A 26,817-nucleotide genomic window follows, 5' to 3' on the forward strand; every position below is an offset into this window, starting at 1 on the left:
CCAAAAAGGAAAAATATCAATCATTGAACAGTTCTAAACCCGACTTATATCCCCATCGTCAAAGCTCGTGGTGCCACTTAGGCAACGCCATATGTACGAGTGACGGGAATTGTAAAGTTCTCCATGCTCGACGTGACATTGGCCGATCCTTCGGCGTAGAATTCTGCACCAGACTTGAACCAGGCGTGTATGGCGTCGACTTTCCACAAGGGATACGGAAGGGGGATCACGTTGGCTTTGATGTGCTTGTCCTGGCAGAATGCATAGTCTTCCTGGACATCGGTGCCGTTGCAGGTAGTATTGAACCCGGGAGTGTTTGGCGCGGCGATACCGAGGATATTGAATCGGTAGACGCATCCTCCGGGAGAGCAGCCAGTGCTGAAGTCGGAGACATGCCAGGTCAAGGCCGGGTTGGGAGTCTGGGAGAGAGGGACAGCAGAGGCTCCGAAGATCGACAGCAGAGCCATCAGCACGAAGCTGGTTGTGAAATGCATGGCGAAGTGGGTGGAGCACTAGAGAAATGCAGAGGATATGTGCAGGGCAGATATAACTCTAATCAGCTATTAGATCAAGGCAATAGGGGAAAGCAATCAAGAGACAAAGACGATGGACAGAGATGAAAAAAGAGAGTTGAATGAAAAGACCAAACAAACCAGGATCAGAGATATCTGCCATTCATATACTACAGGACAGACCTGCCGGCGGTGGAGCAGATATAGGCATCGTCCTCTTCGAACAATCAATTAGAATCCAAACTGAAAGGAACCGGGTAAGCTCTGCTCACTGATCCTACCATTTGAGGCCTGCTTGGTTCGTTAGTTCAAGTCCCTAACCGTCGGATGTCGATCTCTACGCAACACTGTGTGTCCTGGTCTGGTTTCTAATAATAATCGGCAGGAGAAAATGTCAATACATCGATGAAACTGCGTCTGGAGTGTAACCAAAGGAAATGCAGATACCAGCATCAGCATATGCACTGCAACCCGATGTTTTCTCGATGTCAGACAGAGGGAGTTCAGTCTGCGACTATCACGAACTCATAGTGGATAGCCAGTCGATCAACTACCACAGTTCGTTGTTTGAGGTCGACCTGTAGGCTATATTTAGATGGATATGAGATCTCTCCGTGGACCACGAATTATAGCAGCATGGTGCAGGTGGAGGGTAACGAACCGTAGTTCGGCTTGAATCTTAGGGATCAAAAGGAAAGAAATTCAACAATCAGATATCCGAGTGGATAATCATACAGTGCTACCGTAGAGGATCATCTGCATAAGCCACAGTTATCATCTTACACTTTTTTCAACGACCTGCCATCGAATAGATGATTAAATATCCGTATGAACACTTTTCCGGTCAATCCATTGATCAATTTGAGATTGAGCTTACGACCATGAATCTTGAACCGAAGTCTAAGCCATCAGCTCGTGGCTTCAGGACAGGCAGGCTATGTCTCACATGTATCGATTGAGACTATTTTGGGTGATGTTCCATTGTGTCTCAGTCATATCCATGCAGTGCTACAGCACAACCCAGCCATAGTCTAATTGTTACTTGATGAATGGCTAGGGATCATAGCGTACTTTCCATTCCTCGTATTCAACGGGTATACAACTGATAATATTGTACAAAAAGCGAATTGTAATACATACAATTGAGAAGAGGTGGTTTTCCTCGACCTACTTGTCTCCATCTCTAGTTGTTTAGTGTCGGATCTGCCTTCATCTGATCCTCAGGCACAAGACCTCCTGGCTCATAGTCCATCCAGTCGTCCTCTTCTTGGGCTCTCTCCATCGCCAACCGTCTTCTTTTCCTCTTACGACGCTCCTTATTCGCAGCTCGTCGCTCTATTTTTGAGGGAAGCCCCTGCATCCAATGCAGATGACGATCTGCATGTCTGGGTGGTGCCTCGGACGCAATCTTCAGAATGGCGACGGAGTGCTCCAATTCGGATTTAGTGTTATCGGCCTGATCCCGGTCTCCAGTATCCTGCACGCGGGGGTGGTTTCTGAGTTGTAACGCAAAAGGATCGTCTGACGCGGAACAGATCTCGATTATCTTTCGACGCATGTAACCCCGAGGACGAAATCCGCGTGCCACTAGATCTTGGAAGTACATGTATGCAGATTCAAAGTTTCCTGCATCTAAGCACATCATGACAAGATGCTCGAAAGTAGTGTCATTCGGAACTACGCCGAAGGACGACATTTCCTTCACTGCAAACATGCCAGCTTGGATGTTCTTCGCTCGGCGAGCCATTCCGATAAGAGTATTGTAAATCGAAAGATCGGCCTTGCCAGGACATAGCGTATAAAGTTCCTGGTAGAAAGCAATACCTTCGTCGACCGCGAACGGGTCATCAAACGACTCATGATCGCATAGTTCGATGACCACATGCGCACATTCCATTGGAATAGTGTATTTCAAAGACTTCAGTGTCTTGAGGATAGTCCACGCCTGTCGTGGACTGGTCTTAGTCAGTACCATATAGTTGTAAATGGCTCGCGTCGAACTGCGTTCCAATTTGATACCCGCTTTGTGCATCTTGCAGAGAATCTCAAACGCCGCAGAGAGCTTGCCAGCCTTTGCGTACGCCTCCACAGCCTTCTCATAATCATGTAGGACCAATGCCACGCCACTGTCAGAAAGATATCGAATCACGAAAGAAGCGAGCTGAGGATCGCCCATTCGACCCGTGACAGTAAGAGTGTTCCTGCTCAGTACTTTTGAAGGGTTCAGGTATCCCAACTGAACCCTCTGTGTCCATATATACTGAACAGTTTCGATATGAGAAGCCGCTGAGGCCGTGTCTAGCACATAAAGCCACAGATCCGAAGTCATGTCGTGACCCTGACTTGTGCGTTTGCGTATCTGCTCGAGAACTTCGTCGAAATCCCCGATTTCGCAAAGGTTATATATCAGAAGGCCGTGTAGCCAGTCCTCGATCACTATCTCCTTCCTTTCCATGTTCGCCAGGTGATCCAGTGCTAATTCGAATTGGTTCTCCCTCAAAAGGCCAGCTACTACGTAGTGCCATCCGGCAGGACTGAGAGGTAGCCATCGATCCCGAAGAGCCCGTAAAATATCTTGACGTAGCAAATAGTCGGGATGAACGGCGAGTGCCTGCAAAGTCCGGTAGAACATGTCAGCAAGTCTTGTTCGAACGCCCTGTAGATGCAGGAACGACCGTCATTATCACATACCTGCAGCGCAGCGTGAAGGGTACCCGAGTCAGCAGGTATCCCATTCTCCTCCATTTCCACGAGGAGTTTGCGGACAACATCCGGCGAGCCCCTCTCCGCATCGGAGTTGGCGAGTATGAGCGCTCTGTAATGTCGAACTTCGGGCCGCACATGACGATCTCGGATTAAAATGCGTAGTATCTGTGATGCGCTCAAGATTTTCGGGCTTCCCGTCGCCAGCTCTTGAAGCCGGGTCTCTAACTCCGATGTTGATCGATCTTCAAGGTTTTTGGGCACACCAGGCGGCGCGGAGAGAATATCGCTGAATGTCGGCGATGTGTTCGCATCTTCTCGTAATTTTGAACTCTTTTTGAGTAAATGAGAATTTTGTAAATCTTTCGTAGGCTCGGTTAAGCTTATATCGTAGTTTTCAGGCCTTGCTGGCCACTTTCGCTCATCGACAACCTTGGATGCATCGTTGTTCAAACACCTTCGTGGAGAACTGAGAAACGTCGAAAGACAATCTGATCGCTGTGGTCTTCTACCTTTTGTCAATGGTAGTGAAGCATTGCGAAAGGTACCGGGACGGAATGATGGACAGAGACAAAACCAGAGTCCATCGAGGATAAGGGTGTTTCGTCGCATCTCGAGGCCATGAGCATCGGAGTTATCTCTTTCGCTGCTTCGGAAAACCGAAGACGAAGAACTCCAGTATCACGTGATATGTGACGATATCCATGCCTGAACTATTTGGCATACAGGCCAGTTGTCAATGAAGGCTACTCTCACATAGTAGACTACTTTGAATTCTTCCACAGGCTTCTAGAGAGCAGATAGACAGCCGCGAGTCGAAAGAGCACCATTCCCATTGAAAAAAAAAAAAAAAAAAAAAAAAAAAAAAAAAACGACAGAGCCAGATACGCCAAGGCCATGCGCGACTAACCCATCCAACGGTCCTTCCTAGCAATCTACAAGCCTGTTCTCCCCAGGGTATCGATCAATCCCACGTTATCATCTCGTTATGCGCATATAAAACCGATGCCTTAGCTGCCACCCCGGCCCCGGCCCCGACCTCGGCCTCCGCGACCACCACCACGGCCTCTATCTCCCCTTCCTTCACGACCGCCACGGTTGCGATTCGGTGGCTGATTCTGCTGCTGTTCCTTCACCATCTCCACAATCTCTTCGGGGATCCGCAGATACTTGATCTATTGTCGATTAGCACGGAACTACAAGCTGCGACAAGAGGTTCAACGTAGAAAAACGCACATTGTTTCCTCGGATGTAAACCTCAGGCAATCTGAAAAAACGGTCACCCTCGGGACTAGCCTGAACCACTTCCTTGAGTATTAAGTTCATCCAGTTGTCACAGTTGGCAAGATGTCCGTTTAGCGTCTCGCCGTTCTTGAGCTCCACGAGCATTGGGTGGCCCTGGGCGGCCGTTAGAAGGCCCAATGGTAACTAATTATTGCGCTCATTGTCAGTGATGTTGAAGTCAAGAACGTGGGGAGATTCGTTTGACCACAGATTACGACTCACCATTGTGAAGGATGTTAGTCAAATGTGGTGCGAAATAGCCTGGGTGATATTGATCAAAAGGACGACAAAAGCGCACGGTTTCAGCGCTCACAAGTCAGTAAAAAGTAGAGTTACGAGACAATTGAGGAATCACAAAATATTGCTGCAAAGCTATATTCAAGGATTAGAAGCCAGTCTTCAATTAAGCTCCGCATGAGCTTCAAGGCGGCGGGTGATCGCAACTAGAGTGAACCGGAAAAAATGAATCCCCGAGGTCAATCCCTCTCGGTCGGTTTCCTCCTTGACTTTCTGTTTAATAATGCATCAATCATTGCAATTGCTCTCTTCATAGCGTAGTATCAAAAAAATTGACCCATTTGAAATCACAAAAGCAGCTATCAGGAAGCTGTCTACGTTTTCTTCGTTACGGAAGCGACTCATATGCTGTTGCGGTCCCATTGCCTTCACCCATCCGCAATCCAAGTGTAAATATCCGTAAGCCTTTGCGAAAGATCAATGGTTTTTTATAGATTAGCCATTAGCGTGCTCTACTCAGAACAGACGTCGTCACTGTCTACCTTCAAGACATATGTGCACTTCTATCTGCTTATCAATAGATTACTGTTATTCAAGCATCGATCCTCTTAAGGACCTTCGGGTCCTTTTCAGTTTCGCCGCCAACAGCTGCTATCTCGGCCGTCTCATCTTCGGGCACCAAGAGTCTCTTCAATACGACGTTATCTCGGGCATTGGATAGTATCTGAATGCTTCGACCACAGACACCCGAGCTACAATCCTTGAACAAGCAGATTAAAGATCATTATCAAGCACGCAAGAACATGATTACAATGGCCCTATGGTCACAGAGTAGAATACATACACGGACAGGTGGTACCCGAATGCCCAACCCCAGGTAAAAGGAAGCCGACCACACCACTCAACTCGTTTTATCGCAGTCGTCTACACTTTCGTTCGTTTGGCTGTGTCCTCCGTCTCTGCCTCGTCTTCGTCATCATCCTCCACCGTAAACTTTCGCTTGACCCGTTGATCTCTGCCAAGTGTGCCACTGGGGCTTGCGTTCGCCTCATCTTCCACCGCGGTTGCACGCGACTCGGTTTGCTCAGCTGCTTCTTCTAGAACCTTGAGGCTCTGTTCACGAGCAGTGAACTCTTTAAGTAGCACTTCGTAGCCTTCCTCGACATTCGTGACCGTCTCCTCGAGCTTCTGGATGCGCTCGCCGAGGTCCAATTGAATCAGGATATCTTTGGAGCGTTTGTACAGGCGCTGTTTGGTGAGCATGCGCCACCAGTAGTATCGCCGCTCATTAGGGTCATCTGCTCTGTACTTCTTGATCAAAAGCCGCGACATGTTGAATCCGCCTGCATGTCTATTTTTAAGAGGGATCTGGCCCAGAAGGAACATCTCAAGAATGTGGGCAAATTGGGTGGAGTCAATTTTATAAGATTTGCGGATGTCATGAAGAAGCTTGACTGGAATGAGGGTGGCTGTTGGAACAAGCCATGGCCGTTGATTTCTTGAGTGCACCTCGTAAGGATCAGGGTTGATGTTTACGTTGTGCTTGAGGAATTCAGGACGCAGAATTTGATAGTCTGCAGAGTCGCGGAGAACGTCGAAAGCTTCATTGGGATCCTCGACGGTCAATTCTTCGACAGTTGGGTCATCAATACATGCCGAATGGATAGTTGTGTACAAGTGCCTGCCGTGTCCGGAATTTTGGTGGGGAGGGAGGATCAAAAACTGGGCGATGCGCAACCGTGCTGGGAGTTGGGCTGGACGGATCTCAGTGCTTGGTGGGAAGGGATCATTCTTGACCACCGGCGCCTGTGTCTTGTTTCTGTGATAATACCACCAGCGATAGGTTGTCGAATATCCGACAATCGAATATTGTGAAGCTGTGGGTGTGGGAGGTTTCACTTTCTCGTATCTGCCGATATTTATCAGCAACGATGGTTAAGCGCCCCAGCGCTGATTTTCACCTACACAAAGTATACTGTCCATCTCTCTAGCGTCCACTCAGGATCATCTGTGTCCAGGGGAGTACCAGCCTCAATGAAGAGCGATACAAAAACCTGCGCGCGATCCAACACTCGTCGAACATCGGCATCCGCGAGGGAGCCTGCCCAAATCTCATAGTTTCTGTTCCTAGATGTATAGCTGTGCACTAGCTTGCCTGGAGGCTTGAAGTCCTTCCCATCTTTATCTTCTAGCACCGCTTTCTCATAATCGGGAAGTGTGCAAAAGGCCTCTAACAGTTCGACGATCGAGTGAGAGTGAGAGCTAGTCCAAAGTTCAAGTCACAGATTAATCGAACTGACCTTCTGATACCCATGGCTTTAGAATTTTTAAAAGGTCAGATGCAGCGGTATCTCCCACGGGCTTGAATTTCTCATCGTACGAGATGTGAAGATGCGGGCGGAGATCATGCGCCGCGAATCGCAAACGAATAATCAAACCTTTATAGCCAAAGATTTGCTCGTCATCGCCGAAGATGGGGTATGTAAATTGAGGATGGAAGCTTGAAAGTGTCTTGAGTTTCTGTTCGTCGGATTGAACTATCGTGATGTTGACGGCATCATTGGCGTCACAAGTCCCTAGAAGAAGACATGTCTTGATCAGCCCATCCGGTAGCTTGAAAGGAACGACATTCAGGTGATTAGAGTAGATAAATACAGTCGCCTTCGTTTTCCATATTGGCAGCCCCAATAGCTAGGCAGTCAAAACGAATAGAAAGAGTCAAGGTAATCAAAGCTGAAGATGGCCTCTTGTCTTTGTGTGGTGTTTGGCGCGTGCTGGGATCGTGATCGCGTTGCGTGAGAGAGCTTGAGCCACTATATCCGTTTTGGGCTTAGTGCAGCTGGAAGCTCATTCCACTATGTTTCAATGTGCAAGTCGCTGCTATCACCAATCCACCTATGAGAACGAGGACGATTCAGATGATCATTCCTGTTGGAGCGTTTCACTAACCTAGAAGCTCTGGTCGTTTTGATTCCCTTGTGTACCAACTGTCTGCTACATCCCGTTCCCATCTGCGACTGGGTTCGCCCTGTCAAGCTTGCAATTATATCAACACTGGGAACATGGCCTCTTCGCTAGCAATTGAATCCATGGACAGTTTTGAGACGTATTTTCGAGCCTTCTTTGCCAATGCATCGGCTTCTGTGTTTCCTGGCACCCGTGAGTGACCAGGTACCCAACGCAGCTCCAGGCGGATACCTAGCCGGGATAGCAGTAATGAATACGCCATGAATGATGATACTATATCTTCCGAAATGCGGGTCGCATGCGGGAACTTGGAAACTTCTCTGAGTGCCACCTGGGAATCACTGAAGATAATTGTCTTCTTCCACGGGCGATGCCGGATATGCCTGAGGGCTGTATTCGCAGCGATCTCAAGTGCAGCCTTGATTGCGAAAAGCTCTGCAATATTACTATTGTACCGGGAGCTGTGAACTGCCCTCAAACCAAATGCCTTACTCTTCCAGCTTGTGTCTTTCGGCCATCTCTTGTACACAACAGCTACCCCGGCCGATTTTGTTCGGGAAGCGTCGGCGCTGGCAGAGCCAGGCGAGATCGTTGCAACAGAACCGTCAACCCAGAACACGCATGCATCACGGAAAGCTTGCGCTGGTCGTCGTTTTGATGCTACCAGCGCATATTGCAGGGCACATCTGCGCTCCTGTATCACAATATCACCACGGAGATTGCCGTATAACGGAACATACACTGCAAGGCCCCTACCATCGCTGAGATATTCTTCATATTCAGTCGGGTGAAGTGGTGTCTTCTGAGCGGAGACAGGTATGGATCGACTGTCTTGAGAACTACCAAGTGTTGCAGTCGTCGTTCTGCCGGAATCCTGTGTTGTACATCGAACGAATCGAGTTAGGTATTGAGCAACCCCTTCCATTGTTTGAAGTACTAAGGAAAATAGAGTGCCCCTGGTGGCATTGAGAGAGTGATGGATATCTAGCTATTAACCAACTCGCCATTTGAATTCTGCTGCTTAGAGTTTGTGGGTTCCCTCATGGCGGATTAGGTAGCAGCGAAGGAAGGAGTAAGGACCATGGTCGATCGTGTACTATACGGGGGTATAGTGATGATAAATGTGAGGTCATTATTCAGAACTTCGTGATACATACCTATCAACATGTTCAATTCTACGGGTACGATGTAGATGCATGTATACAATTCATATTCATGATTGGAAATTGACCTGGTGGTTGTATGTAGAGCTTGTTTTATGGACTTTACCGAGGCAATGGAAACGAGGGACAGCAAAATCCAAGGCTTATCTACCTAGCGCTTCAGCATTTTGTCCTGTTTATTATTTACCCTCTATCCAATCCGTCACGCCCTCTTCTTCTCAAGTAAGCTATATCGAAGATTTATCGTCAAGTTGGTTGGCTTGCTTTGGTTTAATCGGCTTGCATTTACACGTGAGGGGAACAACCTATAGTACCCACAATTGGGTTAATCGAAAACAACCATCCAACTTCCACTTCATCTACAGCAATTGATCAGTCAGACGCTGTCTGAACACTTATCCAGTGGTCACATTCTTAAGACAATACTCCTGGTTAGCAGAATGGCAGCGAGCGAGCCGCAACGGATTGCCTTAATCGGCGTAGGAACCATTGGGATGTCCATGGCTGCTCTTCACCTGGCGAGGGAAAACACGATTGTGAGTGTGTTCGACACCAGACCAGATCTGGAACAATATCTCCTGAAGACTTTGCCAAATTACTTGAGCGAAGAATTGCCTTCAGCATCTTCAGTCACCTCTCTAATCTCCTCGGGTCGGCTGCATATCCATACGTCACTAGAATCAGCTTGCGCATCAGCCACCATCATCCAGGAACAAGGCCCAGAGAACCTCTCATTCAAGAAGTCTCTCTGGGCCCAGGTTGAATCCATGGCGCCTCCGTCTGCCCATCTGTGGACCAGCACGTCTGGCATTGCTGCATCCGCTCAGCAGAGTGAGATGCGGGACAAAACCCGCCTTCTCGTGGTGCATCCTTTCAACCCACCGCATATCATGCCTCTTCTGGAGATCGTCCCTTCTCCGGATACTGCGCCGGAGAGAGTGGAGTTTGCTAGGCAGTATTTCTCCAGGCCTGGATCGCGACACAGACCGGTTATAATCAAGAAGGAAATCCCTGGCTTTGTGGGTAACCGATTGGCATTTGCATTGCTGAGGGAGGCGTGTTATCTGGTGCAGGAGGATGTGGTGACGGCCAAGGATTTGGATACGATCCTAATGGCGAGTCTCGGTCCGCGGTGGGCAGGGAATGGCGTGTTTGAGAGCTATCAACAGGGAGGGGGTGAGGGAGGAATTAGTGCCTTCTTGGACAAATTGGGAGGGACCATGCAAGAGGTATGGGATGGGCTGGGGAAGGTCGATGTGCTGGGGGGCACGGAAACAGGATGGAAGGAGAAAGTGATATCACAGACTGATGGGGCATATGGAACATTTACGGCTGAGATGATCAAGGAGAAGGAAAAGAGACTAGAGGACCTGGTTAGAGTGCAAGAGAAGAAGTATGACATTCCGGAGTTAGAGTAGCTATAGTAGCTGTGATATCTATAGATTGATGTCTTCTGGAGAATGATTGTTTGGTTTTGATCGGATTTGTTTCCTCGTTTCGTGATCGAGATCTAGAGGTAATCCGAACGACTAAGTAAACCAGAAGACCAGAAAAATCTTTGCTTGTTGTCGATTCTGAGCAACAATGATGTTTGCTCTCTGTCCCTGAAACAACTTCCGTGATGTATTGCGTGGGTCCTGCCGCCCGTCTGCAATGGTTCCTGATGCGGCAATCTGCTTGGCCACGCCACGTTTAGTCCTCCGTCTGCGGCCTCCCCTTCGGTCCCCAAATTAACTACCTTGCATACTCTGCCTTTTCAACCGATTGCTCAGTCACATTGATTTTAACCGGCTCATCTAGTCAACCGCTCATCGGGAGCTACAGAATATATAATCTTCGATCAGCGCAAAGCGCAAATCATCTCGTCTCTTCGCGCAATTGGCATCATGATTGCGATTCTGTAAAGCGGGAAACGAACAGCTTTGGGACAAAAAAATCCGACCATGGAAGGCCTCTTCACATTGCTCGCCTTGAGCGTTGTGATGGCAATTACGTGAGTAAAGAAAAAGGTTTTTGTGTCTATCTGAATAGCTAGCTGATGCTTAAATGGTTGTTCTATAGATCCTTCGTTGTCGGCTCACTACCACTTGCATTCACACTCTCCCCCTCGCAGTTGAGGTTAATATCGTCCCTTGGGATGGGAGTTTTAGTTGGGACATCTTTGATCGTTATTATTCCGGAAGGTGTGGAGACTTTATACAGCGCGAATTCGCATAATGACCGGAAAGATCTCGCCAGTCGTTCGACGACAGCGGTAGATTGGCAACATCAATCACTCCCGGTCGTCGCTGCGGTCGCTTGGCCCAATTCAGAAGCGGCATCTGATTTTGACCTTACACCCGAAATGCCACTGTCAGAGCTGTCCACCCCAGTTCCCTCACTTCCACTCGATCAAACGGCACATATCGCCCGAGATAACCAAGCTGGGCTCCAGCAGAAAAAGGAAGAGGCGACTTCTAATACCAAGGAAGCTAGTGACCATGAGGACGAGAACTCGTCGCATGCGTGGATTGGAATTGCGCTTATCAGTGGATTCATCTTGATGTACCTCATCGATAAACTTCCCGCCTTCGCAACTCCGACGAAGCAAGAACGACTACCATACCACATTTCTTTGGATAATCTCGGGTCCGGCCTACGGCGCACTTCTTCCCCTTCCCGAGAGGGAGGTTTGTTGGATGCTCCTGACACTTCGAAGGGAAGCCATAGTTTTGCCACGACCACCGGTCTCGTCATTCATGCGGCGGCTGATGGTATCGCTCTGGGAGCCTCTACCTCGGACACCGGGTTGAGTTTCATTATCTTCTTAGCCATTATGGTTCACAAAGCCCCTGCATCCTTTGGTCTTACATCGGTGTTGCTCAAGCAGGGCCTCTCAAGCCGAGCAGCACGAGCGCATTTGTTGGTATTTAGCCTGGCTGCTCCCCTGGGGGCATTGGCAACGTTTCTTTTTGTGCGGCTCTTGCGCTCAGGGTCTGCCAGTGATGAGGCAGCTACCCTCTGGAGGACTGGAATGCTGCTGCTGTTTTCTGCTGGAACATTCTTGTAAGGTTTCCTTCGATCTTGACATATTCGCATAAGCTAACAGACGACAGATACGTTGCCATGCATACGATGCAGGAAAACAGTTCTGATATAACCACCCGCGAATCATCCACGAATGGATACGGCGACGCTCGGGATGTGCCGACTAAAGCAGACAAGTCTATGCGAGATCTGGTCGCTTCTGTCATTGGCATGATCCTGCCGTTATTCCTGCAGATCGGTCATGCTCACTAATTCTTGGTTTTCAATTTTCCAATTTCTTCACGATTTCTATTCTAGCTAGACAAGCCAGCAACCAATGTGCTGGTCAGACTTTTGAGGCTGCTGTGTATGAGCCTGGAAGTATGTTAGGTCGGCTGCGATTTTGAATACTATAGATTACCTCAGTATCAGACGTTCCACCACATTTCCACCCTATCCAGCGGTTGAAATACGATTGCAGAACGATTGCAGAACTCCTCCATTGGGGTGTTCTTTCATGATAGCACCTTCATTTATTGACGATGTTCTTTCTCTGAGAAGGATGCAACTTAGCACATCAATCAGCGATTGTAGTAGGCATCCATGAGGTGCAGGTGATGAAACCATTCGTCATGTACGGAATCTCTCGCGGGGGATTTTCGAATCCATGGATAGTCGAAAACAGCACGCCTTTTGCCAACCAGGGACTCGGAGCAACTATATCGATAGTGCCGGGACCTCCAACGACAAGGCGATCGAGAAGGTCGCGGGGCCAGGCATGGGACGCCCAGCAGGCTCTCCTTTTCTCACTAAGCGCCGGCCGAGGACATCGAAATATTCGAAGTGGCTTGAGCATAGTAAGTAAGATAATCTGAAAAAGGGAGCCCATCCAGAGTTTCAGACAATTCAACCCGAAGTGGTGGTGGCTGACATTGAATGCTGGTTGATTCTTCGCTCTTCTTTTGCCTCCTCGCTTTTTTGATGACAGACTTATAGTATCACTCTGTGCCACTCTGCCAACAGGGAGAGGCTTTTATACCCCTGATGTACCCTCAGCAGAAAGGGACCTGCAGTTGGTGACCAGGAGTTATATGTAGATATATGTGTGGATGTTTATTGCTCTGTTTGAGAGCTTTTTACCTTCCTTCTACTGTTACGTTACTTAACCTTTGTTTTTGTTTCATCCTATCCAAATCGTTATCAGTTTTATCCATCTTAGTACTGTGGAGAAGCAGTATCAACTATCGTTATTATTACTATCACATCATCGGACCGAAAATTGCTATCTACCTGACATATCCAAGATACTATGATCTCCTAGCTGATCTTTTTTTTTTTACTTCCTTCCCTATTTTCCCCTACTTTTGACCGCTGGTACTGAACCGTTGCATGCTTGGCGGATTCATTCTTTGCCTTTCAGCTGAGATTTTTTTCTTGTAACTTTTGAAGCGAAGAAAATCTCTTTTTTCCCCAAGAAACACAAAAGTACTCGAGCCTCCAAGACTTTAAGACGTAAAAGTACCTGGGTAGTCTAGTCTACTTGCTGTTCTTGATGACTGCATCTGACCCATCATCATCATCATCATCATCATTTGACGAGTTATTAGGACGGAAGATCCGCCGCATGATCTAGACTACACTACAGGACTACTACTTACCTCTCTCTTCTCCAACTACTACTATCTAACTAGTAGTCTACCTCGAACTCCACCAGACTCTCAGTCTCTTCCTCGGCCACTCCAAATCTATTGAGTCTAGTCTAGTCTGTCTAGTCTATCTGGGTGTTCTACTTGAGATAGATAGATAGTCTGAGCCTCGTCTCTCTGCCTGCGTCACAGTCTGCTCTGTTCCTCCACTCGCTCGTTTGCCATAAGTTTGGCCTGCTTTTTTAGGCATCTGAATGGCGTCGGCAACTCCAGTACTTCATATACTGTGTAATCAGAACTGATATTCAATAATAACCCCAATCCCCGATCTTTCTTTCTATCGGTCTTCCCTTTTCTCATCGTCCTCGACCCTTAATTTTTTTTTTCTTCCCCTCAAATTTCTCTACACCTCTTCTTCTTTCTCCCCCCTATTTCTCTCTTTTGTCAGAGCGTCTAACTCCTTTAGCGCTCTTCCACCGGAGTGCTTCTGTTTGTCATCTTCCTTTCTCTCTTTCTCCACTAGTTTCAGTCCTCCTCTTACCGTCCTCTTCGTTCCCTCCCCGTTGATACCTCATCTCCCCCCTCCCCAAGGTCTTTCCACCGAGAGAAAAAAGGTGTTACACTCTCTATGATCGGAGTCGATCTTCAGAAGCCTTGTGCGATTGTATACCATTCATATCCGAAACTTTGGGAGGAATCATAATACCTACACAGTGAATGTGGTGACCGGTCTTCACCCCGGCTATCCATGAGTACTCGTCGGGCGTCATTTATCGACTCGGTGGACAACGGCATGACTCCGCTTAGTGGTTCTGAGCAGTTGGATACTGCGCATTCCCGACTGTGTACCGCCCGGAATCCTGTCTCTAATCTTTCGACTTCGCATTCGCGGTCGCTATCCTCGTCGAACAAGACCGTCACTCCTATCCCTCCGAACCTATTACCCTCCGCACCCGCGTCACCTCCAACTCCGGCCCCTAGCCCGACCCCTCACCAGCGACCGCAGGCATGGCAATATTTCGATGAGGATGAGGATTCCTTCCTGCTAAATGCCAGAATACATTTCAGCTCCCTGACCGGCGCTAAGAAGCAAAGATTTTTGGAGGGTGTTCTCGGTCTCTGTGATAGTCAGCTTCTCAGTTTCGTCTCCAGTTATGTTGGGCCGCGCTTAAGGAAGGATCCATTCCAGGCCTTCCCGACAGAATTATGTCTGAGGGTAAGCCTACTCGTCGTCATTCGTTATCCCCTCACTTGAATTTGCTGGACATCTCTAATCGACCGCGCCCCTTGAATGCATTTAGGTTCTTTCGTTCATCGACGATCCCAAGACCTTAGCCAGAGCTTCTCAAGTATCGAGTCGTTGGCGCGAACTCCTGAGTGATGATATAACGTGGAAGAACCTCTGTGAGAAGCATGCATACGCTTCCCGACGGCTCTCGGACGATCGGGATTTCATCGATCCTTTTCATACTCTACCGCCAAGCTCGAGCACGCGTTCTCTGAATGGACTACCGAGAAAGATGTCGGGTCTCGGATCCTCGGATGGGACTTTTGAGTTACCGCGCTCTGCGTCTGGAGACTGGCTCTCCTTGGCCGCGCGGAAGCGGCGCGCTCGACCTCTGTCCTACAGATCTCATTTTAAGCAAAAGTATATGGTAGAGTCGGCCTGGAATAAAGGTGGCCACTGTACCCAGCGGCACATCACGCCAGACCAAGGTGTTGTGACGAGCCTACATCTTACTTCCAAGTATATTGTGCTGGCGCTGGACAACGCCAAGATCCATGTCTACGATACCAACGGAAATAATCAAAAAACACTACAAGGCCATGTCATGGGCGTTTGGGCCATGGTTCCGTGGGACGATATTCTGGTAAGCGGTGGTTGCGATCGAGAAGTCAGAGTCTGGAACATGGCTACCGGGTAAGTAGTCCCCTGGAATCGTTTGAAACATCACACAGAAATTCAGATGGCTGATATCTTGCGTTCACAGTGCCGGCATATATCTTTTACGGGGTCACACGTCGACCGTGCGATGCCTGAAGATGTCAGACAAGAACACGGCCATCTCAGGATCTAGAGATACCACACTACGGATATGGGATCTGACTACAGGAAACTGTAGAAACGTCCTGGTCGGGCACCAGGCAAGCGTGCGTTGTCTGGCGATTCATGGAGATATAGTCGTCTCAGGAAGCTACGACACAACTGCTCGCATCTGGAGCATATCGGAAGGGCGGTGTCAGCGAACGCTGTCCGGTCATTTCAGCCAAATTTATGCCATCGCCTTCGACGGCAGACGCATCGCCACGGGCAGTCTTGATACCAGTGTTCGGATCTGGGATCCGCAGAGCGGCCAGTGCCATGCCATCCTCCAAGGGCACACATCCCTTGTTGGGCAGTTGCAGATGCGCGGTGATACATTGGTCACTGGTGGATCCGACGGCTCTGTCCGTGTTTGGTCCTTGACCAAGATGGCCCCTATCCATCGTCTCGCTGCGCACGATAATAGCGTGACCAGCCTCCAGTTTGACAGTTCCCGAATTGTCAGTGGCGGAAGTGATGGCCGAGTCAAGGTGTGGAGTTTACAGACCGGACAGCTCCTTCGGGAATTGTCCACACCCGCAGAGTCCGTTTGGAGGGTTGCCTTTGAAGACGAAAAGGCCGTTATTCTGGCTAACCGATCGGGCCGGACTGTCATGGAGGTAAGTAGCTGCATCCTGCGTCTTCCGCTTCCCCTTCTTCTTGTAAATGGACTCATACTGATCAAACATGATTTTTTAGGTTTGGACGTTTTCCCCTCCAGAAGAAGATGGTGATGAAGATGCCATTATCGAGAGTACCTCGAGCACCCCAGGTTTACGTCTTAGGAAAGAAATCAGTCATGATGACCTTGCTCTGAACTCATCTCGATCTGCTCGACATCGGACAATGTTCTCCGATCCTCCTCCAACAATACCTCTAGAAGACGACGATGATGACGACGATGACGACCAGGCAATGCCGGACGCCCCAATTTCATGATCGCTTAGTCAGCGCTGTTGTTGCATGCTCAACCATTGCTACTCTGGGTTCTCTTTGACCGCAATCAATGCTGCGATTGCCCTCAGCTGATTACCCAGTGTGCTGGACACATGCTCGATTTTTGTCAAGATCCGTTGTCACAATTTTTGCATACTGGTGTTGCATCGTCTCTTCTGTTCTAATCTGGCTGTTCATATTACCCAAACACCGCGGAGTTCACACATTGCATTCATGGGCCTTAGTGCAGTAACCTTTGATGTGGTCTGATTTATCTGCAAGCTTCGATGATACCCATCTCGGGAGGTGATGTATCTAGCATCTGGAAGAATTCTGGGCTTTGACTTGATGATAGGGACGCTCTATCTACCATGGTCACGGTCCTCATTATCATGTTGTCACTTATTCGATCATACTTTTTGCATACCATAGCATTATACAATCAAGCGATTTAGTCCTAGACGGTATGAATAACCTAAGATGGACAAAACTTGGAATCTTTCGTCAAGAAATTTATGCAAACACATAACCAGCCCAATCCTTGGCAATGACTAATCCGGGATACCATTTTCCTGTCAGCGGACAGCTGCCACCGATCCATCCTAGGATAATCCATGAAAAAAAGCGAAAACAACCAGATTCCTATCAGAGTCACTTACTAGACGAAATTTGTACCAGATAGCATTGTTCCTTGATATCCCTTTGTTCTAAACTTGTGCAGAGCTCTGCTCCAAGTGAAATATTGGGAGGAACACTCGAGTCTCATACCTCTCCGGGCAAACGGACTGAGCAATATGTCCAGGCGGCAGGCAGACGAATTCAAGCCGTCGATGTTTCAAGCTTAAAAGTCACTTTATAGAAGCAGACAGCAAGGATTATATCTTCCTTTGCGCCCGCTCGCGCTTGTTGCTAAGGATCGACCATCTCACAAACGTGTGTAGCTCTACAAGTGATGTAAATATGGTATATGGAGGGAGACCGAGTACAGGCTGCTATCTGTGCCTCAAGAGAAAAATTCGCGTAAGTACTCAGTTTATTTTCTTTTCGCTCTGTTTGGTTTGCTCTTCGACTCAGGTTGAACTAAGAGGATATACAGTGCGATGAGGCATCGCCGGAATGCCGCAACTGCATCGTCTACGGCCAACCGTGTCCGGGCTATCGGCCAGACACCATCTTCAGAGATGAGACGCAGAAAGTACAGCGTCTGATGAAGAAAAAGAAGCCCAAGAGTCCGCCTGCCCGCGATACGTCTATCTGTGCGGCTGAGGACAAAGACCAGAAGCCGACCCTGCTGTTGACCCGACGCATTGCCGATGCCACATGGGAAGAGCGGTCGATTTGCTACTTTTTCGACCAGTATACTTCCTCCGATGACGATGGCGAATTGCGAGGTCCTTTGGGGTTCCTGCCCGCGCTGTATGCTCTGTGTCGGGACATTGGGGAGGCAGGGTGTTCCGCGTCGGCGTCGCTGCGGCTGGCGGTCGATGCGACGGCTCTGGTCACGCTGAGCAATGAGATTCAGGAACGCTCGCTGCTCGTGAAGGCGCGGCATCTCTATGGGATGGCGATCCAGCGGCTGCGGCAAGCGCTGACTTCGCGGGCACAGGCGGTCCGGGATGAGACTTTTGCTGCGGTGGTTTTGCTTTCCATTTTCGAGGATATCACAGGGGAGCGCAATGGGCTCTCCAGCTCGCACACTGTGGGTTTGGAGGTTCTGATGAAGCTGCGCGGAGTGAATCAATTTGGACATGCGCAGGGTCGGGATTTGTTCAACTTTGCCTATGCGCATACAGTAAGGACTCTTCTTTGTACTTGATGGTGGCGAGAGACTAACCTACGTCCCCCAGCATACAGAGTTTCTGGTTTTGGGCGACAAGCCACGCTTCAAAACTGACTGGATTTCTGGACTGTTAGACAGCTCGGACCCAATCCACCAACTGATGCTGATTGCGTCGGAAGTCAAGGAAGTTTTCCTCGAGAGCTCTTCCTTGCAGACCTCGAATGAGCCTGGTCGAGTGAGCCGGATCCTCTCATGTATTGAGCACGCCAAGGTAGTGGATATGGAGCTCGCTGGGTGGAATCAGAATCTACCAGAGCACTGGCTCCCTCTCATCGTTTACTCACAGGACCACACATCATTCATGACCTACCAACAGCTGACCAAGGCAATTATCTGGAACTACTACCGCGCCGTCCGTATCGTTTTGCAAAAAGTGATACTCGGGCTTCACCAAGCCGTTGCATCGGCCGTCGGCGACAGCGGGGTGGATGCCGAACTTCTGCAGGAGGAACCGAAGATTCTCGGGGTGATCCAGGAAATGATCACAGATGTTTGTCGGAGTATCCCGTTTGGCTTCGGATATGTTGATGCGCTGGGGAACGCAATCCCAGCTCCATCGGAGGGGAAGTTGCCCATCCGTGCGTTCCAGGGATTAAGCATGGTGTGGCCCTTGTGGTACATTCTGTCCTGTGGCTTGGCGACGCCTGAGCAAAGCCACCAAGTTCGGACTGTGCTAGCCCGAGTTGGGTCCACGCTTGGTATCAAGATGGCATTGATACTCGCGAAAGAGGGTGATGCTCATGATCTTACAGCTGTGCATAATGAGGGGGAATGTACATGGCTTCGTGACTTCACTGCAGTAGGGTTACGACAAAGCTTCCCATAAGTTCTTCTCCTCCTGTATATCTGTCATTTTACTTTGTACCTAGTACTATAGTAAATATACCTACTCTAGGCTGTATTCTGTTCTGCCTTTAGCCTCCAATTCAGACGAACGGCAATGAGCGGCTCCAATGACGTCATTACCAGTTCCTGGCCTCCTTTCCACATCGTTATTATTGGGTTCAGTAGAGAAGTAAACAGCCACTGCAGTTCAGGTACACCTATCTAGAGGCTACAGTAGTGGTATAATTCGTATATTAATATTATCAAGGCTATGGTCACGGACTGCAGAGTATGATTCCCAGTGATGGAATGAACCTCGCTCTGCCACGTTCGCCCACTTCACCCGTAGCCAACATGCCGGGCTAGCCGTTCACAAAGACCGATGGAGGATTCCATTTGCTGCGGAAGATATGTCGGACTGTGACGACATTCGGCCTGTCTCGCTTATATACAGCGGTTTTCTATCAAAGCCGAAAGTTTGCTGCATTGTACATTCTCTCCACTCTGCGTGTTTTCTAGCGATTAGATTCCTCTCCCCTCTATTGATCCCTTGAGCGTCTCCCATCTCCTCTCCTTTGCATAGAGTACTTGAGAAACCATCGTGCTGTTTATATTGTGAGGACGCAATGGCCACGAAAGAGCGACAACTCCCATTCGGCAAGATCGAGCCTAATTCAGCAAAGTATTTCTGGAGCTGTACTTTGGGCGGAATCGTCGGTAAGTGATACTGCAAAATTGGCGCTGTCGTCCATGTTCGAGCGATGCTAATGCTGGGTTTCTTGCTCTCTGCAGCATGTGGTAAGTGGCCTATCGAAGGTCATAACCCATAAAACTCCCTCTCACGCAATCTATCCAGGGCCTACACACACATCAGTCACACCCCTTGATCTCGTTAAATGCCGTCGCCAGGTTGACCCTCGTATCTACACCTCCAACCTCTCCGCCTGGCGCCAGATCTTCTCCAAGGAAGGACTGCGCGGGGTATTCTTCGGCTGGTCGCCTACATTCATCGGGTACTCGTTCCAGGGTGCCGGCAAGTACGGTCTCTATGAGTACTTCAAATACCTGTACGGGGACCACATGTTCCCCAACATGAACCGCACCGTGGTATTCCTGGGCGCCAGCGCGTCGGCCGAGTTCTTCGCGGACATGGCTCTCTGCCCGTTCGAGGCGATCAAGGTGCGCATGCAGACGACGCTGCCACCGTACGCGCACAGCTTGCGCGAGGGCTGGAGCAAGATCGTCGCGAAGGAAGGGTTCGCGGGTCTGTACAAGGGCCTGTACCCATTGTGGGCACGTCAGATCCCCTACACCATGACCAAGTTCGCGACCTTTGAAGAGAGCGTGAACATGATCTACCGCACGCTGGGCAAGCCCAAGGAGAGCTTCGGCACCCTGCAGCAGACCGGCGTGAGTTTCCTGGGAGGTTATATTGCTGGGGTCTTCTGTGCTATTGTTAGTCATCCGGCCGATGTCATGGTTAGCAAGCTCAACGCCGATCGCAATGGTGAGTTTTGAAGATCTGTCGAGTCGACTTTGAAAAAGAGGGAAAGTGCTTGATTGCTGACAGCTTTGTGCAGCTGGTGAATCGGCGATGGCAGCCGTGTCGCGGATCTATGGAAAAATCGGGTTCTCAGGCCTGTGGAATGGCCTGCCAGTCCGTATCGTAATGCTCGGTACACTGACTGGATTCCAATGGTTGATGTAAGTTGTGCGCCTCCCTATGCTTGATGTCTTGCTGATGTTCTGGCGAATAGTTACGACTCCTTCAAGCTCTTTTTGGGACTTCCAACAACGGGTGGACACTAATTGCATTTGGACTGGGCATTTTTCGTGATGAGTTGTTTGGCGTTTGCTGTACCTATTGCATGTTTGTAGTCCAATATACTTCTGAATAGACGAAGAATATGGAAATCATCGGCTTGTTCCAGTCGTACCTTTATGTATCTGGCAATGTGCGTACAGAGTTACACCGCCCTTGATAACCACCTGGCAGAATAACTGCCGTGAATCCTCCATCCCCGGCGCCGCTCCCTCAACGATGATATCTCGGATTGAGGCGGATCTTCTATCAATTTTCATCTCTTCTATCGGTTATAACTATATATAGACTTGCTCGACACCGAGTTTGATATTGACCGATTGTTCTCCGAGCTCGTGGCGGTTCTTTCCGGCAGCATATTGCGGAAGGGATCAACCCGACTTTCGCATCTCAAGATCAGAAGATCGGCTTCTCTTTGTTCCTGTTCAGCTTCGACCATTCCCAAGGCCAACGATAGCAATCCGATCAAGCAACGATAGCTATTGAGATCGACGTGCACCGTCTCTCTACGAATCTCTCCAACATCCTATCACCATTTACTGACTTCGTCCTCACTTCAACATCTACCGAACCAACCCATTAAAATCCAACCCGCTGGTTGACCCTCCCCCCAGAACAAGAACGAGACTTAAAAGGCATAGAAAAAAGGAAAGAAGGGAGAAACAATCACAATGGACGCATCCACCAAACCATCCACATCACTACCCTCATCCAACCCTCCCAGCGTCGAGGGCGCCTACAAGCGCAAATGCATCGCGCTCAAGAAACGCCTCAACGAAATTGAAGCCGAGAATGAGATGATGCGCATGCGCAACCGTCGCGGCTGGCAGTATATCCAGAAGATGCGCCTGGAGTCCTGCATCCTGCTCGAGCGCCTGGCCAAGGTCACGGGCATGGCCGAGGAGGCGCAGGCGGGCGTGAACCCGGAGCTGCGCGCTCGCGCCACGGCCGCCATGACCAACGCGGCGATGCTGAATGGGTTATCTGGTGGAACGGGCGCGGCGTATGTCGAGGATGAGACAGAGGGGAGCTCGGATGAACAGCCGCCGACGGTGAGTTAGGGTTCCCCTTCTTAGCACTTTTCTTTTTCCCATTGTCTTTTTGCTGATACACTAGATGACCAGCCTCAAGAACGGCCACTCCGCGTGAAGCGCTCGCGGAAGTCGAATATCGGTGACGGAATGGATGATGAACCGTCGACGAGCAACCCGCCCGAAGGCGATGCCGGTGATGCTGCGGCTCTGCCGCGGCTCGCTCCGGCTCCCACACAAGAGGAGATGACCTCCACGTTCCGGATTCGGACAGGCAGCAACGGCGCCATACACGAAGGGGAGAGCAGTCATGCTGTCAGCGAGCGTGGCAGCCAGGTCCCCGAGTCGGGGCCTGTAGAGTCGGCGAAGGATCTTTCGACGACGCCGATGGATGTGGATACCAAGGTGCCAATTGGGGAAAGCTGAGGATGATACTTGCTTTATTCCACCTGTTCATTATTTTCTTCTCTCTAAATTTAATTCTTCAATGTGTGTTTACTACTCCCTCTATCTTGTCAACTATCATCTCATGCAGCTGTTCCCGTTGAGGGTTTACAATGGGAACATTCTCTACATCACTATATTCATATATTCACCTAAGGCGATAGTGATCACGAGTAGTCCTCTTGCTTACTTACAAATCTGGAGGTAGTAAAAGATTCAAAAGACTGTCCCAGTGGACATGTTTATGATATTAACAGCCTGACGTGGTGGCAGGCGACCCGATCCTCTTAGTAATGATAGTGATACATACAATGAATGTTATCCTGGTTCTAGCGTTGATGATGCAACATCACCTGCATGAAGACCCTGAACTCCCGTATCGAAACACATAGGACAAATGACGTGTGATGCAGGACGTGAGCTGGAACTGAAATGATGAAGACTGTGTAAAGAGATATGCAAAAGAGGGCAGATGCTTGGAATGACTGTTTATAGTGTCGGTCTGCATGTTCAGTACGTGTTCCGCTGACTATCTCACAGATTTGTGGGATATGAATGAAATTAGAAGGCAGATGGTAGGCATCAGGCCACAGGCCACAGACATCATGGATTAGACGATTTATTCGACTCCAGCATACAAGTCGACCACGATGTTGATGGCAGCAACAAGAATTTCTGCTGCGATGAGAACGATGACTGCGCAGCACAATTAGGCAAACAGGAACAAACACGACAGGTCAATGCAAGGGACTTACCGATCCATTCGAGGTACTCACCATGGCGGTGAGTTAGCTGATCTTTCAAGACTGCCAGGAGATCGGCAATGACGTCCAGTCGCTCCGTCAACAGACTAACACGTTGGTCCATCTCGAGATAGCTCCTCACAGCTTGGTAGACCGGCTCGAGTTGCGGCTCGGCCCACATCAGCTCCGGGCTGTCAAGAACAGAGCCTTGGAGATGGATGTTGATTCGCAGAATGAACAGTTCTCCGATCTGCATGTTAATTTGTTGCCGTGTGAGATTCACACTGCCCGTCTGGGCAATCTGAGCAGGTAGTGGCGCGGTATTGGAAATCGTTTCCGAAACGAGATCTTCAAAGAGAGATGTCTTCACCGATTGTGATAGGGCATGTGAGATGGCGATTTTGATCATATGGTTTCGAGGGTCACGTAATGAGATGAAGTCGTTGTATATCCGCGCCTGGTACTCGCGAGCGTAGTAGAAGTTGAAATTCTCCACCTGTGTATCCTCCGGACTCAGGACGGAATTTGCGAACTTAGATACATCGGAAAGGAAGCGCGATTCTTCTGCGGGTGTCATGCCCCATATGACGACTGTGCCATAGTCAAAAAGGAAGACCTCTGGTGTGTGGATAGTGGTGTCGAAGTCTGGAGTCTCATCGGTCTGCGATACTGCCACTGAACCGTCCGTCTGGGCATCGTGGTGCTGTTGCGATTCCGATTCTTGCAAGTCGATTAGGTCTTCTCTTCGGGTGTTTGTATTATCGGCTACCTCAACCGCACTGTCCGAATACCTGCGCTCTCCAGGTGGCCTATCAGGGCTCGAAATATTGTGAAGACCTAGCGTAGTGCCTGATAATGTCCTGTTCCCCTTTTGTTTGTCCTCGTATGAATAATCATACGGAGAGTAGACGCATTCATCGTAGAGCTTCGGATTCGCCCCGCGAGTCTTGGACCGTGCTTTGAGAAACTTGAGAACCCCGTCGAGTCTGTATGAATTCGCCGTACAATATGCTGTTACTCGCGGTAACCGTTCTCTGTCTGCTTTGCCTAGCTTGGCCGCGTGGACTCTGGCGGTGGGTTCCTTGATTCGAGTGATCTGAGAATACACATCTCGCGGGAATTCGTCGTCGGTAATGTCCTCCTCGGCGGCTGTGATGGGATCAGGAAGCAGTTTCAGCTTCTGCGCATTCTTCGTCGTTCGCTGGGGTCCGACTTTGGGGGCCGGTGGCATTGAGGGGAGCGCGGTGCTGTAGGGTGCTCCATGGCTATTGCGGCGACGGAGCTTGCTATTCAGGGCAGAAAGGCCGGTCGGTCTCGATTGACTGGATTGAGCATTGGGAACTGAAGAAGCTCCGGAATTCAAAGGCCTAAACGTTGGATCTGCAGCGGCAGCGTCATGGTATGTACTGACCGTGGCCAGTGGGTTGAATGTCACTGTCCGCGGTGGACGGCTTCCTCGTTGTGACGTATTAGAGGATGCTGAGTGCTGTTGATGCTGAGGGAGCAACGGAGTAGTTTCAGCTGTGGAACTCATCCTGATCCAAGTAATGGAGAACAATTGAATGGCATCTGCCCTGTCGAGACAGATCAATGTCTAAAATAGAGAGAAAAAAAAAATAAAGAAGGGCCGCTGTGGGCTGCCCGCAGAGATGCAAAGCCAGAGTCTAAGAGTCTAACAAGGCGGGATCACAGAACGCTCGAAGCTTTTGCACGTGCGCCCGCCAAACGCTCTCATCAGGAGGCAATGTGTGGCTTGGTTAATGCCTCTCACAAAACTCGAGAAATTATTGTCCTTATTTTATTTTCTATGCAAGTATCCAATGCTATAGCTATCATACTCTTTTTGATATATGTACAAATGAAATTAAGCTCTGATTCCTTTTCGGCGTGCAACACTGGACAACAGGGATCCCTGACCAGTCTGTACAACAATCATCGACAATCGATCCTCCTGGATAGATGAACCATTCACCGTTGAATATCCGTAGTTGTCGATTTCCAAACACTGACCTCTACCGTAGATCCTGTCTAGGACTCGGCACTAGCTCGGCCTTTCTAAGGAGTATAGCCATAGCCATAGCTGGGTCAGGGCAATGAACAGTAGATGATGCGAGAGCGCAAAGAGACTATATTCCGCCGATTGTATTTCAGCCTTATGCTGTACTAAAAACGCCATGAACACCTGCCGGGGTGAACTGCAGAATGGATGAAACAGTAGGTTCTTATCTGCGCACAAATCCTGAGGAGCCACCTGTGGTTCTTCTCAAGCCATTGATATTTGCGGTACTGCGAGCCCTGTTGAGCCAGTTCTGTTTGGCGTTTCGTCCAGTTTTCGACGATTTCGGTGGCAAAGACGTCTTCGCCTTGTGAGAGACACTCTCATCGAGCACGCGGATCGTGACATCGCCCAGTTTGACATCCTTCGGACGCTTCTCCGTCGCCTCGAGGAATCTTAATTTGTTGGGCTTCTTGTGCGAGGTTGCGTATTCCTCTGCTGGAGGTGTTGGGAGTCTTGTAACAGGAGCCGCGTTGAGAATATCATCTGGCAAGAGAGCTGGAAGGGCCGATCGGCGAGCATCTTGGGTTGTAGAGCCTCGAAGAGTTTCCGTACTCTCTGATAGCATGTCATCGGCAGTACCGGCTGCAGATTTGGTCTTAGCGTTCAACATCTCCTTGTTCTTTGCTTGAGATTTTCGAAGCTCGTCCAGCTGTTTTCTCTTCTCCTTTTTCCGTTGCTCCTCACTGTAAGTTCTGGATTAGAATCTGTATGTATCAATAGCGGACGGAGAACTGACATTTGTTTGGCTCTTTCTTGCTTTTTGGCTTCCAGCTTGAACTTCGACAGCTGTGCTGAATTATCAACGGTCTCGGGAGCTTCGTCATCATCGCTACTATCCTCAACGTCTCGATCCTCCTGCTGAGGCTTTGGCACATCCATATCTAACCGCGGCGGCACTTCAGGCTCCTCGCTGTCAAATCTGAAATGATTTTTCTTGGCTGCGGTTGCTGTCTCCTCTTCCTGCTGTGAAATAGACACATCCAAAGCTTCAGATGCTTCAACCGACGAGTCTCCCTCCATCTCTTCACTTTCCGCCAGATTGCTTCTCTTTCTTCTCTTGTTGCGCTGTGTTTCGGGTTTTCCAGAACGGGTCGATTCGGGCTTGCGCTTGCCGCTTGTGATAGTCGACGCACTCTCACTGTCAACCGAAGGCGTCGAAGGCGCTTCGAGATTTCTTCGTCTCGTAGCTGTCACCATTTTTGATCCCTTGTCAAGTGCTCTTATGGATGTTGTATTGGGTGTTTTGCGGCTGTCGATTTTGGCTTCGTCAATGTCGTCTCGTGAGAATAGACTTTTTGCTGCTATGACGAGCTGAGAGAACATATAGTACAGGGGCCTCCGACAGTGTATTTTAATCGATTGATATGTCTCAAACAATCTCTTCTGCGTTTGATAAACGAAGCGCAGATCGGCTTCTAGAGAAATTCGATTTGATAAAATGAGCCGGTGCGACTTTTATCCGAAGGCGGGACTTGCATTGCCAAGGATTCGATGTTGATGTGAGAGATAGTATGGA

General features: G+C 49.3%; 12 protein-coding genes across 12 annotated transcripts, besides 6 other annotated features; 6 read left to right on the top strand and 6 right to left on the bottom strand.

Annotated features, from left to right (window-relative positions):
• Window positions 1-77: 77 nt before the first annotated feature.
• Window positions 78-494, bottom strand: ACLA_070890 (uncharacterized protein; the record flags this gene model as incomplete). Its single annotated transcript, XM_001275481.1, has 1 exon — window positions 78-494. One exon carries the CDS (start codon window positions 492-494, stop codon window positions 78-80), a length of 417 nt encoding a protein of 138 aa, XP_001275482.1.
• Window positions 495-1,695: 1,201 nt separating this feature from the next.
• ACLA_070900 (pentatricopeptide repeat protein) lies at window positions 1,696-3,802 on the bottom strand (the record flags this gene model as incomplete). The annotated part of the gene is made up of 3 exons (XM_001275482.1): window positions 1,696-3,123; window positions 3,204-3,647; window positions 3,764-3,802. The coding sequence occupies 3 exons, from the start codon at window positions 3,800-3,802 to the stop codon at window positions 1,696-1,698; spliced, it is 1,911 nt and encodes a 636-aa protein (XP_001275483.1).
• A 251-nt stretch (window positions 3,803-4,053) lies between these two features.
• Window positions 4,054-4,086: a microsatellite.
• Window positions 4,054-4,087: a microsatellite.
• Window positions 4,088-4,225: 138 nt separating this feature from the next.
• ACLA_070910 (U6 snRNA-associated Sm-like protein LSm4) lies at window positions 4,226-4,724 on the bottom strand (the record flags this gene model as incomplete). Its single annotated transcript, XM_001275483.1, has 3 exons — window positions 4,226-4,390; window positions 4,452-4,643; window positions 4,722-4,724. 3 exons carry the CDS (start codon window positions 4,722-4,724, stop codon window positions 4,226-4,228), a joined length of 360 nt encoding a protein of 119 aa, XP_001275484.1.
• Window positions 4,725-5,660: 936 nt separating this feature from the next.
• hat1 (histone acetyltransferase catalytic subunit HAT1) lies at window positions 5,661-7,410 on the bottom strand (the record flags this gene model as incomplete). Its single annotated transcript, XM_001275484.1, has 4 exons — window positions 5,661-6,645; window positions 6,702-6,966; window positions 7,037-7,312; window positions 7,392-7,410. The coding sequence occupies 4 exons, from the start codon at window positions 7,408-7,410 to the stop codon at window positions 5,661-5,663; spliced, it is 1,545 nt and encodes a 514-aa protein (XP_001275485.1).
• Window positions 7,411-7,848: 438 nt separating this feature from the next.
• Window positions 7,849-8,268: a mobile genetic element.
• A 1,038-nt stretch (window positions 8,269-9,306) lies between these two features.
• On the top strand, window positions 9,307-10,284 carry ACLA_070930 (putative 3-hydroxyacyl-CoA dehydrogenase, NAD binding domain; the record flags this gene model as incomplete). Its single annotated transcript, XM_001275485.1, has 1 exon — window positions 9,307-10,284. The coding sequence occupies one exon, from the start codon at window positions 9,307-9,309 to the stop codon at window positions 10,282-10,284; it is 978 nt and encodes a 325-aa protein (XP_001275486.1).
• Window positions 10,285-10,809: 525 nt separating this feature from the next.
• Window positions 10,810-12,145, top strand: ACLA_070940 (Mn(2+) transporter ATX2; the record flags this gene model as incomplete). Its single annotated transcript, XM_001275486.1, has 3 exons — window positions 10,810-10,859; window positions 10,928-11,911; window positions 11,962-12,145. 3 exons carry the CDS (start codon window positions 10,810-10,812, stop codon window positions 12,143-12,145), a joined length of 1,218 nt encoding a protein of 405 aa, XP_001275487.1.
• Window positions 12,146-13,440: 1,295 nt separating this feature from the next.
• Window positions 13,441-13,464: a microsatellite.
• Window positions 13,465-13,623: 159 nt separating this feature from the next.
• Window positions 13,624-13,648: a microsatellite.
• A 618-nt stretch (window positions 13,649-14,266) lies between these two features.
• On the top strand, window positions 14,267-16,540 carry ACLA_070950 (F-box/WD repeat-containing protein; the record flags this gene model as incomplete). The annotated part of the gene is made up of 4 exons (XM_001275487.1): window positions 14,267-14,734; window positions 14,820-15,439; window positions 15,510-16,221; window positions 16,301-16,540. The coding sequence occupies 4 exons, from the start codon at window positions 14,267-14,269 to the stop codon at window positions 16,538-16,540; spliced, it is 2,040 nt and encodes a 679-aa protein (XP_001275488.1).
• Window positions 16,481-16,510: a microsatellite.
• A 957-nt stretch (window positions 16,541-17,497) lies between the features above and the next one.
• ACLA_070960 (putative C6 transcription factor) lies at window positions 17,498-19,203 on the top strand (the record flags this gene model as incomplete). The annotated part of the gene is made up of 3 exons (XM_001275488.1): window positions 17,498-17,557; window positions 17,634-18,329; window positions 18,385-19,203. 3 exons carry the CDS (start codon window positions 17,498-17,500, stop codon window positions 19,201-19,203), a joined length of 1,575 nt encoding a protein of 524 aa, XP_001275489.1.
• A 625-nt stretch (window positions 19,204-19,828) lies between these two features.
• Window positions 19,829-21,011, top strand: ACLA_070970 (putative mitochondrial phosphate transporter Pic2; the record flags this gene model as incomplete). Its single annotated transcript, XM_001275489.1, has 4 exons — window positions 19,829-19,919; window positions 20,059-20,709; window positions 20,783-20,906; window positions 20,960-21,011. The coding sequence occupies 4 exons, from the start codon at window positions 19,829-19,831 to the stop codon at window positions 21,009-21,011; spliced, it is 918 nt and encodes a 305-aa protein (XP_001275490.1).
• A 684-nt stretch (window positions 21,012-21,695) lies between these two features.
• On the top strand, window positions 21,696-22,481 carry ACLA_070980 (uncharacterized protein; the record flags this gene model as incomplete). The annotated part of the gene is made up of 2 exons (XM_001275490.1): window positions 21,696-22,076; window positions 22,149-22,481. 2 exons carry the CDS (start codon window positions 21,696-21,698, stop codon window positions 22,479-22,481), a joined length of 714 nt encoding a protein of 237 aa, XP_001275491.1.
• Window positions 22,482-23,118: 637 nt separating this feature from the next.
• On the bottom strand, window positions 23,119-24,776 carry ACLA_070990 (YagE family protein; the record flags this gene model as incomplete). Its single annotated transcript, XM_001275491.1, has 2 exons — window positions 23,119-23,195; window positions 23,255-24,776. The coding sequence occupies 2 exons, from the start codon at window positions 24,774-24,776 to the stop codon at window positions 23,119-23,121; spliced, it is 1,599 nt and encodes a 532-aa protein (XP_001275492.1).
• Window positions 24,777-25,464: 688 nt separating this feature from the next.
• Window positions 25,465-26,498, bottom strand: ACLA_071000 (uncharacterized protein; the record flags this gene model as incomplete). The annotated part of the gene is made up of 2 exons (XM_001275492.1): window positions 25,465-25,984; window positions 26,038-26,498. 2 exons carry the CDS (start codon window positions 26,496-26,498, stop codon window positions 25,465-25,467), a joined length of 981 nt encoding a protein of 326 aa, XP_001275493.1.
• Between the last annotated feature and the right edge of the window lie 319 nt (window positions 26,499-26,817).

This window comes from Aspergillus clavatus, genomic scaffold, assembly GCF_000002715.2.
Source record: "Aspergillus clavatus NRRL 1 1099423829791 genomic scaffold, whole genome shotgun sequence".
NCBI classification, from domain to species: domain Eukaryota; kingdom Fungi; phylum Ascomycota; class Eurotiomycetes; order Eurotiales; family Aspergillaceae; genus Aspergillus; species Aspergillus clavatus.